Source organism: Nanorana parkeri, unplaced genomic scaffold (assembly GCF_000935625.1).
Source record: "Nanorana parkeri isolate BGI_ZX_2015 unplaced genomic scaffold, ASM93562v1 scaffold1882, whole genome shotgun sequence".
Classification (NCBI taxonomy): domain Eukaryota; kingdom Metazoa; phylum Chordata; class Amphibia; order Anura; family Dicroglossidae; genus Nanorana; species Nanorana parkeri.
In genome coordinates, this window is record NW_017308150.1 from 202,695 (window position 1) to 215,257 (window position 12,563).

Here is a 12,563-nt window from a genome sequence, read left to right on the forward strand (position 1 = left end):
TTTTAAAGTAAACCTATCATAAACCTGGGCAATAATAAAGCAATGCATAGACAGAAGTTTTTACTGCTTGAAAACTGTTTATCAAAACAGAGATATAGACAGTTGTATATTGTAATCTTGATTTTCCCTGTAAAAAGTCAAACTTGGTACTCCTGCCTCCTAATCTGTCCTTTGTGAAGGTCAGGGTGATGTTTTTTACTTATTTTTATGACTGACCCCTTTATTGTTGTTTGTTGTACTCTAGGTGATTTCCGTCCCGGTGACCTACCTTCTAATTTACAGACACGACCTAACCTGTCCCATGTCATCATCGATGGAGGAACCCTAAATAACTGGAAAACATTTTCTAAAATGAATGGCTACTCCACTCCTTTTTTAAATAGTAAGGTTTTCACCATATAATGCCATATGTGGACAAGATATTTGGTTCATGCAAATGATTTGGGGTAATAGTGTGAACTGGCAAGTCTGGGGAAGAAAATCCTAGTGCCCCCCCAAACCAGCTCCTAGTTATTGATTAGTTTAAAAAATAAAAAGCTTCTGAGATCATTTGGAATTTACTCTTGTTCACTTCAGCTTTTGCATTCCTATAGACCTGTAATGGCATGTAAAAGCAACAGAGGCCCTTACTTACGCAAGTCTGCTATCACGGGATGATCCACAGTGCCTTTTACGCTACTGGAGAGTGGTATTTGGAAGCTGCATTCTGGGTCAGCATACTGGTCTCGTATACTGGTCTCGATTGTGATGTCATGATATCACTGCTGGAATCCTTTACAGTTTTGTAAGAGCCTTGTGATTGACACTTCCAGCAGCCAATGGCCAGCGCTCATGTCATGTCACACTTGTCAGTTGGAAGCGACATGGGCACTGCAGACAGGCCTTCCCACACTACGGTACAACCAATAGATTGGGACCACGGTTTTAGGTTAGTTACTGGAGCTCTTAGTTATTTTTTTTAACCATAAAAAGTAGTGACTAGCTAGGGGTGGGTGGAGCGGGTAGAGGAAAGTTTTTTGTTTTTTTAACTGGAGTTTTAAGTGACGGTTAAGAAAAAGTTTTTATTAGGACCTTGACTCTGGTATAAAGATGTAATGAGGTAAAGTGAGTACATTTCTTATGGAGCAAAGGCAATAATCTCTCTCTCTCTCTCTCTCTCTTTTTTAAAATGTTTTTAAATATTTAATTTGTATTATATTTACTGTCAGGGGCTTTGGGGAAATATCAGGGATCGGATATTTCCCTTTTAAAATGGAAAAAGAGATTGAGGACACCGAGTCACCTAAATCTTTGTCAGAAATCTAACACCTAAATCTTTTTTTTTCTGTAGCCCCTATCTTGAATGAACAGGAAGCCTCTAGACCAGTGATTCTCAACCTGTGTAACCTCAGGACCCACATTTGTCCTTGGTCATTAAGTCGCGACCCAAATCGCACCGCATTGGAGCGCACGGCATTGCGGTACCGCACGTTCCGATGCGGGCGATCAAACTGTGGGCAGATGGGTGCGTTTGGGGTGCCATTCAAATGAATGGCAATTCAAATGAATAGCAATGCAACACAACTCCCACACCAGAATTTGCGGTAGGTGCCATATTTGCGTGGTACAATGCAGTAATCGCACTGGACTGTGCAATTAACGCTCTGTACTAGTGTGAACGGACCCTCAAAAACACTGTCAGACACACACAACCACAGACACAGACACAATCTCACACACTCAGACATTCTCACACACACATACACACTCCAAAATAAATTAAATTTGTTTTCCTTTTTTTAAGATCCGCCCAGTCTCCCTATCATATCGAGAACTGTGGTGGATCCTCAGCCTGAGGTCCAGTGGGGGCTGCAGTGCTGTGACAGCGCTCCATCCATTTTGCCATGGTCCCAGGTCCCCCAAAAGAGCAGGGGACCTCAAAAACCATGGTTGGTGGTGGTGTACAATGTCAATCAGTGTCCCCTGTCACAATGTCTCCTGTCATTGTAGAAGCTGGGGAGGCATTAGCAGGGGCTTCGCTGCAAGTAGAAAACTTGCAGCACAGCCCTTCTAAGGCCCCCTCCAACAGACCCCTCCCAGCTTCTGCACTAACGGGAGACAATATGATAGGGGACACTGGTGGGCATTGTGTAGGCTTGGAATACATAATGTCCATCAGCGTCCCCTGTCATAATGTCCCCTGTCATTGCAGAATGCTAATCCAGCACACTGTACACATGCCCCTGTGTGGCTTGATATGTCCTGCACTGTGTACTGCAGGCCAGGACTTTAACTTGCTTGTCGGGACCTGCGGTTTCTGATATCATTCTGCAAGCCGAAAGTGAGAAAATAGTCCCCTCTCTTCCCGGGCCCTATTACTTCAGCGGGGTGTGGGGGGGCGGGAAATAGGGGATAGATTCACAACACGGAGTTCCCTTAGACCAGGGGTAGGCAACCTCAGCACTCCAGCTGTGGTGAAACTACAAGTCCCATGAGGCATTGCAAGACCCTGACAGCCACAGGCATGACTACCAGAGCCAGAAGCATGATGGAAGTTGTAGTTGCAGCACAGCTGGAGCGCCGAGGTTGCCTACTCCTGCCTTAGACTGACAGAAAATCCCCCCTCTGTGTCTCCCTACTGATGATGGGCTGCTCCATGCAGGAAGGGGCGCCGTGACCCATTGCAGAAGGGCTCGCGCCATACTTTTCGGTCGCGACCCATGAGTTGAGAACCAGGGCTCTAGACTGAGTGCTCCTGTCTATTCATAAACTGAGGAGATAGTATCAGTTACTTTCTGGCTTGCCTCATTTCTCTGTGCTGCATCTTCCTGGTGTCCTTCTTATACTTTTAGCTCTCTGTCCACGGTCTTCTGAGACTGTGCGTCAATTGTAGGTGTCCTGTTTTTCCCTTACCTCTCTTTCCTACTGCTAAGCCCACTTCCCTCACGGCCCTAAATCACCCCGTACTACTCTGTTTTTCTCTCATCATGACCCAGCACCAGTCTGATCCCCACACTATATTTACAAACTCCCATTTTGTACTGTGCTCTTAATTGTCTTTTTTTTCTCACTTGCCTATTTTCCTCTTGCTGTTTGATAGCTCTCCTCAAGCTTTCAAGCGTTCAGTGTGCTTCTTATCTCTCTTCCCAACTGCAATACGGTCCTGACCAAACCTCTTTCCCCCATTCATCTGCTCCCTTGACTTGACTTACATCCATATCTTTAACCCCTCCTCAGTTCCCACCTTTCTCTCCACATTCAGGTCATGTTCCCCCATTACCACCACCATATTTAACCCGTGCCCATCACACCCCGCAGCCATCAGCTCCCTTTCTCCCTTTTTTGGGCAGTCTTTGAAGAAGACTGCAAACATTCAGCACCCATTAGGTGCATCGCACAGGTGAATTGTATAATGGCCAAGGAAGGAATCAAAAGGTTCCCAGAAGCTTGCATCTATAATAACTTTAGCCAAATTCTAGCCAATAAAGAGTATCACTGAAACTCCAAAATGTCCTCAGTAATGAATTCTTAGAATGGTACACTTATCTGCAACGCACAAACTGACCTAAATAAGCCCACTTTTGCCGGTAAATATATTTGCAGGAACTCTGGAGTGCCTGGTGTAAGTCAGGCATTTTGATTTTGAAAGGGCTAGAAAGCCTGGCAGTGGTACTATAACAACCCGCTGACAATGACTAGATGCAGAACATGCTGGAATGGTGTGTAAAATGTTTACCTAAAGGCAGCAATGGAAACTGGTCCAGGATATTACATATAACTAAATAGAAGTTCTTATTTGGAAGCCTAAATCGTAACTTAACAGAGGATTGGAACTTTTTTTTTTTATCACCCTGTTTTCTTATTAGGTTATGTCACCCTTCCAAGAAGAAGGCAGATTGTAGATAACAGCGAGAACAAACGTAAAGCTTTGCTGGAGCAACGAAAAAGCAGGCCTGGTTCAGAAGGCTGGAGGCCTCCACTCTCACAGGTAGGCAATGACGGATAATCTCTTAATGAATGATACGTGCAAAACATCTGCCCAGGCCCAAACCATGCAAGAAAACTAGTTTATCTCTATAAAGAGAAATGATAAGTTTGCAATGAAGGGTATAGACTCAAGAAAAAACATTTCATATATTGCAGCTTAACATTTTTAACATTTTAGGAGAAAAATGTTAGATAAAATGCCGAACAGAGTTCACATAACTCATCCATCTTAGTGAATGGAACCTTATGTGTCTGGAGGAAAGTGCGGCCAGTAATCACTGGTGTTTGTTCAGAACATATCACCAGTATGTTTTCATCATTGTGTAAACATGGCAGCTAATGAACACTGAGCAGATTACAGGCGACATGACTTCATATTCATGCATATGCCGGAATGAAAGTGGTTACACAATGTCTGATTATTTAATCTTCCCCCAACACTTCAGATGTCATCACAGTATTATGTAAATGCATTGCAGGCTCACGTAGATTAGTGTAATTGTCATACATTGAATTAATTTCTTTAAATCTAAAATCGTTACTTTAGAATTAATATATTTGTACTGCTGTCTTTAGACACATTGAGGGGGGAAGTATTTATCAATGGCTTAGCAACTTTTTTTTCCTGTCGCAATCGTATAAGTTATGCAAAATAAAAATTAGTTTTTATAAGAGGTGCACCAAAATGAAAATTTCAAAACCGAAATGAAATAAAATCAGGCTGAAACTGAAATTGAAAATGTTTGTTTTTTTCTAACTTTTTCAAATGTTTTCAAATATTTTATTTTTTATAAACTTTTAATTTTAATTTCATTTTTATTCATTTATTTTTATTAAATATTTGTATTTTTTTAATTTACTGTTGGGGGAAATATTAGGAATCTAAACAGACCCCTGATATTTCCCTTTTAAAATAGAAAAAGAGATTGAGAACACAAAGTCCTCAATCCTTTTTTTCTGCAGCTCCTGTTATAAATGAACATGAATCCTCTATACTGAGTGTTCCTGTTCATTCCTAACATGAGGACATTGTGTGTTTACTATGTCCACAATCATGAATGAACAGGAGGTGATGTAGATCACTTCCCATTCATTCATAATTGAGGATATAGTAACCAAACTCTGTCCTCCAATTATTTACAAACACTCAGCGATCCCTGATCACTGACGACTTGTTCCCGATCTCCATCCTGACGCGCTGTCACAGGAGGCTGAGCGAGCGGTGCGGGGAGGAGAGCTTGATCTCCTCTGACAGCTGACTCCTCCCCCGCACCGCCAGCCCAGCCTCCTGTGACCGCTGACAGCTGTCTTCGCCCCCAAACCGCCGTTCTCCTGATCTTTCACAAGAGGCTGAGTGGTGCGGGAGGAGAGACGCTGGCCGCTCACAGCACTCTCCTCCTCCCACACTGCTCAGCCTCCTGTGACAGTTTCTCTCCTCCCCGCTGGGACACATAGCAGCGCCCAGCGGGGAGGAGAGAAAGCACAGATGCACCGTTATTTCAGGCGAAAGATGGCACTTTCGGCATTTTGCCAAAATTGCCATTTTCGGGCCCATTTGTTTCAGCGGCCGAAATTTCGGTGCATCTCTACTTTTTATGCTACTGATGCAACTTTTTCTTGACCGCTGGCACTCTTCTACTTTAGTGGCTGATTGTGGATTATTTGGGAGTAAGTGCATATATTTGCTGTGACAAAGCATTTGCGGTAAAACTTACATACCGAGCTGTCCCACATCTTTTCTTCCTTGCCATTTCTGCCCTCCATTATATTGCTCCTCCCCCAGCCATCCTTCCCACAACAGTCACAAGAACACTTTTCTCTTGGCCCTCTTCCCTCCCTCACTTTCACAATGCTCCTTTCCCAGCTCAATTCCGTCAGTCATAGCACTCTTCTCGCGGATGTGTTTCCCATGGTCACAATGATCTGCCGAGTTATAATATAGTGTTCAGCTATTGGCTTCAGGCAGGCTTCAGCAATCTGTACTCCACTCTTTGCAATCTGCACTGGAATAGCAAAGTCGGAGCAGCAGCCACAGCTTTACATAATCTGTGCAACTATTGTGACAGTTTTTCTCGGTGACAAATTCCTGTAAGAAATCAGCACTAAAATAGTAAATCAATTGCCCTATACATTGGAATCATGCTTTGCGGCCAATTACAGGACACAAATGATGCGACCACTATGATATGCTTCCTCGACCAAGTGTAACAACTTGCATATGCATCTTTATTCTCCGCATGATGATGCACACAAATCATATAGTTCTGAACACTGTTGATGTAAGAGTCTACTATCACAGACCTGAAGTTCAGCACATATCTTTCTGGTCATGCCATGAGAGCCCATGATCCCAGACCCTTGTATGCATATAACCAGTATGGTGGTTTGGAATATAAGATGTAGCATATAAATGTTAGAAAAAATTTCACCCTACACCTTCTAAAAACTTACCTTGACACGAACCTTAGGCTATGTCTCACACCGTACCTTCATCCTGCCCTTAAATGTATCATAGCCCCTAAATTAAGGGTTGGGGTAAGTTTATAAAGCAACAGTATGACTTTACCACACTCCAAAATCTTGTGGAAAACGTTCCCAGAAGAGTGGAGACTGTTATAGCCACAACGGGTGGTTGGGGTCAGCTCAGTTTAATGCTTATGGTTTTGGAATGGGATGTCCAGCAAACTCTATATGTGTGATGGTCTGGTGTCCACAAACTTTTAGCCATATATTGTATAATTATTTTTACTTTCTTGTCCCTGTACACAGAACTTCCACACAGTGAAGATAAGCCCATTCCCCAGTACACATGAGCCTTCACAAGCACACCCTGCACCAGCTTCTGTTGAAGGTATGTAATGCACCATTGTGGGTTTTTTTGCAGCATTCTGCTTATGCACCAACAAGGGGCTCTATATCAAGTTCCTAAAGCTGTATTCACATTGAAAGGGATCTCTGGTTTGTATGAAGATCTTCCATCAGTTTATGACCCTTTTGTGTAATAATATGAAACCCCACAACCTCCTTGACTCATATTCTGCATTTCTTGACATTACCCTGAAGATTGAGGTCCATGCTAATATGTTCATAGAATAGATTTGTATCTGTTCTATGTATCTTCATTTCTTTACATGAAACAAATCCTTTACACACACTTTAAAGTGTATCTAAAACCAAAGCTTTTTTAGAATGGCTTAGTTATTAATGGTTACCTGGGCAGATGGAGATTCACCCATCAATTCTCACCAGGACTGAATGTGAGGGGAAATCTTACATTTGTTACTGAAACAAATATAGAGGGGATGTTTTCAATGGGGACCCTTAGTTCTGTGGACAGTTGTCTAAAGGTGGCAATACACCGTGCCGCTTTTGGCACCCTTTCAGCCGGCATTCTTTGATCAGCTGATCGAAGGAGCCAGTTGGAAAATCTGGATGCCGTGATGGGTAAGTGTCAGTCTGGAGGAATGAGCATTCCCGAGCAGGCTGTATTTGGATGTAGACCATCCTAGGTAATGCCCACATGTGATGTTGAGCCACTATGATTGAAAGAACTGATATCCAATGAATGAAAGGGGTGGCCAGGAACAGTGGGGCTGCGGAGGAAAGTGCAAGATGAGAGGATTTCAGTGTGCAGTGAAATCTGAGTAGGCAATTTCAGTCCAGAGCCTGGACAACTGAAGGTAAGGTTGGAGTTCAGCTTTAAAAGAAAATAAAGAGCTGCAGTAAAGCTCACTTATGCAGTGTGAGGATGAGTACTGACATGTAAGAATGTTAGTCATACCCAATTATGAAGCTCTTGTTTATTCTTTGCTTCTTGTCTGTATGTAGTTTCAGAAAGCACGGCTCAGTTTATGCTGGCAGAAAATCTGGTGGAAACATCTGCAACAGATGGAGAAATCTTAGCTGCCATGCAAACATTTCAGGCAAACAAGCACAATCTCCAGAGCCACAAATCCCCGAACGCAGGACACACAGCTCTGTCTATAGAAGAACAGAGGCTCCTCCAGTCTCTTGATCGCCTTAACCAGAGGCTGCATAGTAAGTACATAGCTTGTAGGCATAGGCTGCCGTAATTATTCATGTCAACAGTATAACTGTATAAACTACAAGTGTAATGAAGAACATATGCCAAATATAGAAAAGATCGCTACCTAGATGTATAGACAAGCCAGCAAAACACAGAGCTCTGTCCTTAGAGGATAAGTGCACTTTAAAACAAAGTGCATTTACCCTTTAACGTGACATCACTACTTCCTCCCTCCTTGTGCACAGATGCATACTTACTGAGTTCCGACATGTCCGCCATCTTATGGTGACTGTTTGTTTTCTCCTTCTGGCTGTGCTTGCACAACACATCCCCATTGACTTCTATGTAGGGCTGCAGCTAACGATTTTTTTCATAATGGATTAGTTACCCGTTTCTTTTTTCAATTAATCGATTTGTTGTATTTAAAAAACTCTCTCTCTTTCTCTCTCTCTCTCTCTCTCTCTCTCTCTCTCTATGACTTCTATGGAGCTCATTTCCCAGCCAGTAGAAGGCGGTAGACAAGCCCCATAGAAGTCTGTGGGGCTCATCGGAAGAACATTGGATTCAGCTGTGGCCAGGAGAAGACTTCCACCGCAGGATGTAAACTAACAACCAAGGTCGGGCTCATCAGAACTCAGTAAGTATGGATCTGTGCACTAGGAGGGAGGGAGCAGTGACGTCACTTTAAAGGTGCCTAAAGGATAAGTGCACTTTGTTTTAACAAGTGCTTATCTTTTAATGACTTATTTCTGTGGTTCCAAAAAGTTCTTAAAATGTATAAATAGATCTTTTGTCACAAGTGATCTTTTTTAAAAGATGTTTGTGGCCTTATGTACATATGTATTGCTTTATAATAGTTTATTAATGCTCATTGGAAGAACATTGGATTCAGCAAGTATTTACAAAGTGCTTTCTTGTAGCACTTAAAGCTCATGTTGGGAGTGCTATATATGGATCTTAATGGAAATGGTAGCTGTAGCTTTAAACAAGCTTTAAGTAAACGTAAAGCAGTACTGATAGTGCTAGAACTTTTGGAAAGCTACTGAAAGCTGATCTCCAGGTACAAAAACTACCCCCTCTTCCTCTGCACAGTGTTCATCCATTTCTTTTTCTAATTTTGTCTTTTACTTACCTTAAAAAAGAACTCTGGGGAAAATGTTTTATTAACCCTTGCAGTGGGGCTACATCCACACTGCAAGGGTTAACCGCTCGTTTGTGTCTAGGTGCTAAGAAAAAAAAAGTTATACTGACCCAATCATTCAAGCCAGCTTGTTCTTAGACCGGTCCCTAGAGCCTATCTCCCCCTTCATTGCAGCAGTCCAGGAATCCTTGTGTCATCATGTTCTATACAAATGTATATATACGTGAGAATGGTAAGGAACATTCCATCTGTGCAGCAGAGGAGACAAGCTTCAGTGATCGGAGAAGCAGGAAGTCGGCTCGGCAGGTTGGGCGAGTAACTTTTTTGTAGCCCCATTGCAAGCGTTAATACAAATTTTCCTTGGAGTTCTTCTTTAAATTCTCCTTTGATGTAGCAGTCACATGGCCAACCCTTGCCAATGCTCATCTCCCAGTGATCCAGCTTTAGGCAGTGAATTGCAGCGCACAGAGGCACCTCATGTGGCATTAGGCATTGCGCCTACATGCTGTGTCCTGCCTTGTTTCATTATGTCATTCCTGTAGTCCTGAAAAGCACAGTGGGTGTATACGCTGTTTCCCCGAAAATAAGACCTACCCCGAAAATAAGACCTAGTGTGTTTTTTTGAGCCCCAAAAAATATAAGACAGTGTCTTATTTTCGGGGGAAACACGGTACTTGACACCCTAGCTGCACAGGAAGAGGCTGTATGATGGTGGGTGTCACACAGCAGGAAGTGTGCCACCAATACAGACAATGAAAACTTCAGATTTGCACAGTGAGGCTAGAGCTTTGCTTTAAGGTGAATTTTAAAAAATGTAGTTCTACTTGAAATGCTTTGTAAGTGCTTGTTGAACCTGAGCTCTTACAGCCATCATTTAGAAGCAATGCCTGATTGTATGGTAGCTTTAAGTTACATTGAAATTGGTAAAGCAGTACTTTGTTCATGTATATGAATGTACTGTACATGTCTCTGCTCTCATGTATTGCTTCTATGTTACTATAATCTAAAGTAAATTGGCACTTTCTGTAGGTTTATTGAACTGACGCTCAAGCTTTGCTTTTCCCTTTGCCATGCTCCACCACTGTACAGCCCTTAAAGCACTAGACTAAAACCCGCTTTCTAAAAGTCAATATTTGCATAGAGCTGAGCATGCCCTTCACATGACAGCACCTAAGCCTGGTGAGTGGCTTGTCCGTCACTGAGCAATGCATTGTGGGAGACAGCATCACATGTGCCTCAGAAGTACTAGGCTTTTTGGGGGCACCAGCAGCAGATCATGATGGTGGGGAAGCACAGTAAAGGTAAGATTCCCTGTCAGGGTAACTGCCAAAAAGCTTGAGGGTGACATTAAACTTTTACCGAGTTCAAATCTAACTGGTTTATGTGCTTATTTCAGCTGTGCAGGACACAATGAGCAAAGCCCCAGGAGCTGCAAATGGTTTTCCAATGAAATCAACATTGGTGAGTTTCAGTTTAAGAATCACCAGCGAGTGTTAAAATTCTTTCTTCTCCACAATTTTTATTGCTTAAAAGTTTATTCCAGATTTCTACCAAATGTGGGAAACTGAAATTACCCCCACAAATTGGTCCCCTCTGCGCACCCCTGCTATTCATACGTTTGGTTCCCCCCCTACTGCAGCCGGTGTACGATCCATACCCTGTACACTGCATTGCAGCCTGGTACTCTGTATATAGAATAATGCTTGCAAATGGCAAGCATTCATTAGTCAGTGCGGTCACCTGACCACACTGACCAATGAGAAGCACTTCCTAGGGTGTTATTCACTAAGCTGCCGAGTGAATGACCGAGCTGAAGTGAAGTCAAGCGAATGCAGTTCAGCTATTCACTTCGGCCCTGTACGGCTGATTTCATGTTGTTGATTGCATGTTCGGCTGAGCCAAAGTGAAGGAAGCGTTCAACTCAGCCGATCCAACACCTGGATCGGCTGAGCCGAACGTCCGGCAGTTCACCCCTATTCTCAGGGGCCAAACAGCAGTGAGTGAATAGCCAAATGCCGCAGAGATGTGATGTCAGCAGAAGGTTCCGATCAATGTCTTAAGACTTCACCCACAGCCCCAGAGCTGGGGGGAGTAGAAAGGACAAAGCAGTCACATGACCATGACATGCTAAATGGCATGTTTAGCCAATGAGTAATTATGGACATTAGGGAAGGGGGGATTTATTACAACTGGAGCAGACAGAATCTGGAGCAGCTGTGCCCAGCATCCAATCAGCTTCTCTTTTCAGCTTATTCCTTTCAGCTTTAAAAATGAAAGCTAGAAGCTGATTGGTTGCCATGCATAACTGCTCCGGATTCTGTCTGCTCCAGTCTTAGTAAAATCCCTTCTATGTGTTTTTAGACACTTTAATATTTCTATATTAGAGGACTATATACATAATTATATGTGTTTGCCTTTATTTTTTAGAACGTCCATCATATTCCAGCTCAGCCAGTGGAAAATGCCACACCATCGCACAAATACCGCAGCCTGTCTGCCGACCCCCGCACGCGGCTGCAGAGAAGATACTGACTGCGTTTTATACTGTCACAGCACACAGCAATGTATATCTCTGTATATATGTATTTATAAATGTTTTTATATAATGTTTTAATCTTTTCTGATATATTTGAGTGTGTTCCTTATGTACGGGTTAGTTGGTTTATTCATTTACAGACGTTCTTGATCCAGAAGAGTTATATAACTGCAGTGCAGTTTCAGAACCACAATCATTTATGTGAAAGTACTTTTATTGGGTTTCTATGACTACAACAATCAGGGTGTGAATATTCAGATATTAGGTGTTCTCCGTGTCATTTCCTGCTCTTCATGTCATAGATGAATAATTCTAAACTATAAAAGAAACAGCTCATCTCCCATAATGCACTGCAGATATCATTGTGCCAGTACATGCAGTAGAGGGGATAGATGCATGTACATTGTTTGAGGGTTTGAGCACGTTAGCTGTTCTCTGCTTCTAGACAAATGATCACATTATGTTTTCATATTAGCTTCTTGAAATGCCCTGTACAGCAGCACTTAGTCTGGGAGACAAGTCAGACTGGGCTTATTGCTTTGCACAGTGCTGTCAATCTAACATTGTGCATATGCATACAGTAGGGTAGATAGCACGGCAGACGTCAACAGTGTTCTTCTTCTTCATTGTCTAGTCAGGTGGGGGTGAGTTCTGGACCAAGCAAAACTGCTTAAAGTGACATTAAACCCTCAGATTTTTTAACATAAAACAATACTGTAATGTGTGCCTTACTGTAATCCATGGTTGTTTCCTTTCTCTTTGCTGCTCTTCCTTTTAAATCTGTATCTGTTCTCATGCTGGGCAGAACTTCTGTTTTGCAGCAGACTGCCTTGTCTCAGGAATGGATACACGGTGTCTGTGTATCTGTTTGTATAGGTTTGTAACCTGAGCCA

The 12,563-nt window shown here is 42.7% G+C and overlaps 1 protein-coding gene across 1 annotated transcript in view; it reads left to right on the top strand.

Moving 5' to 3' along the window:
• The window catches only part of CEP126 (centrosomal protein 126), a 76,536-nt gene extending 64,791 nt beyond the window's left edge, over nt 1–11,745 (top strand). The window contains exons 7-12 of the mRNA XM_018571968.1: nt 245–382; nt 3,846–3,967; nt 6,736–6,817; nt 7,795–8,004; nt 10,531–10,595; nt 11,562–11,745. Of these exons, the coding sequence (XP_018427470.1) occupies nt 245–382; nt 3,846–3,967; nt 6,736–6,817; nt 7,795–8,004; nt 10,531–10,595; nt 11,562–11,666 (722 nt within the window). The 3' untranslated portion in view covers nt 11,667–11,745. The remainder of the gene's footprint in view (nt 1–244; nt 383–3,845; nt 3,968–6,735; nt 6,818–7,794; nt 8,005–10,530; nt 10,596–11,561) is intronic.
• Nucleotides 11,746–12,563: the final 818 nt, after the last annotated feature.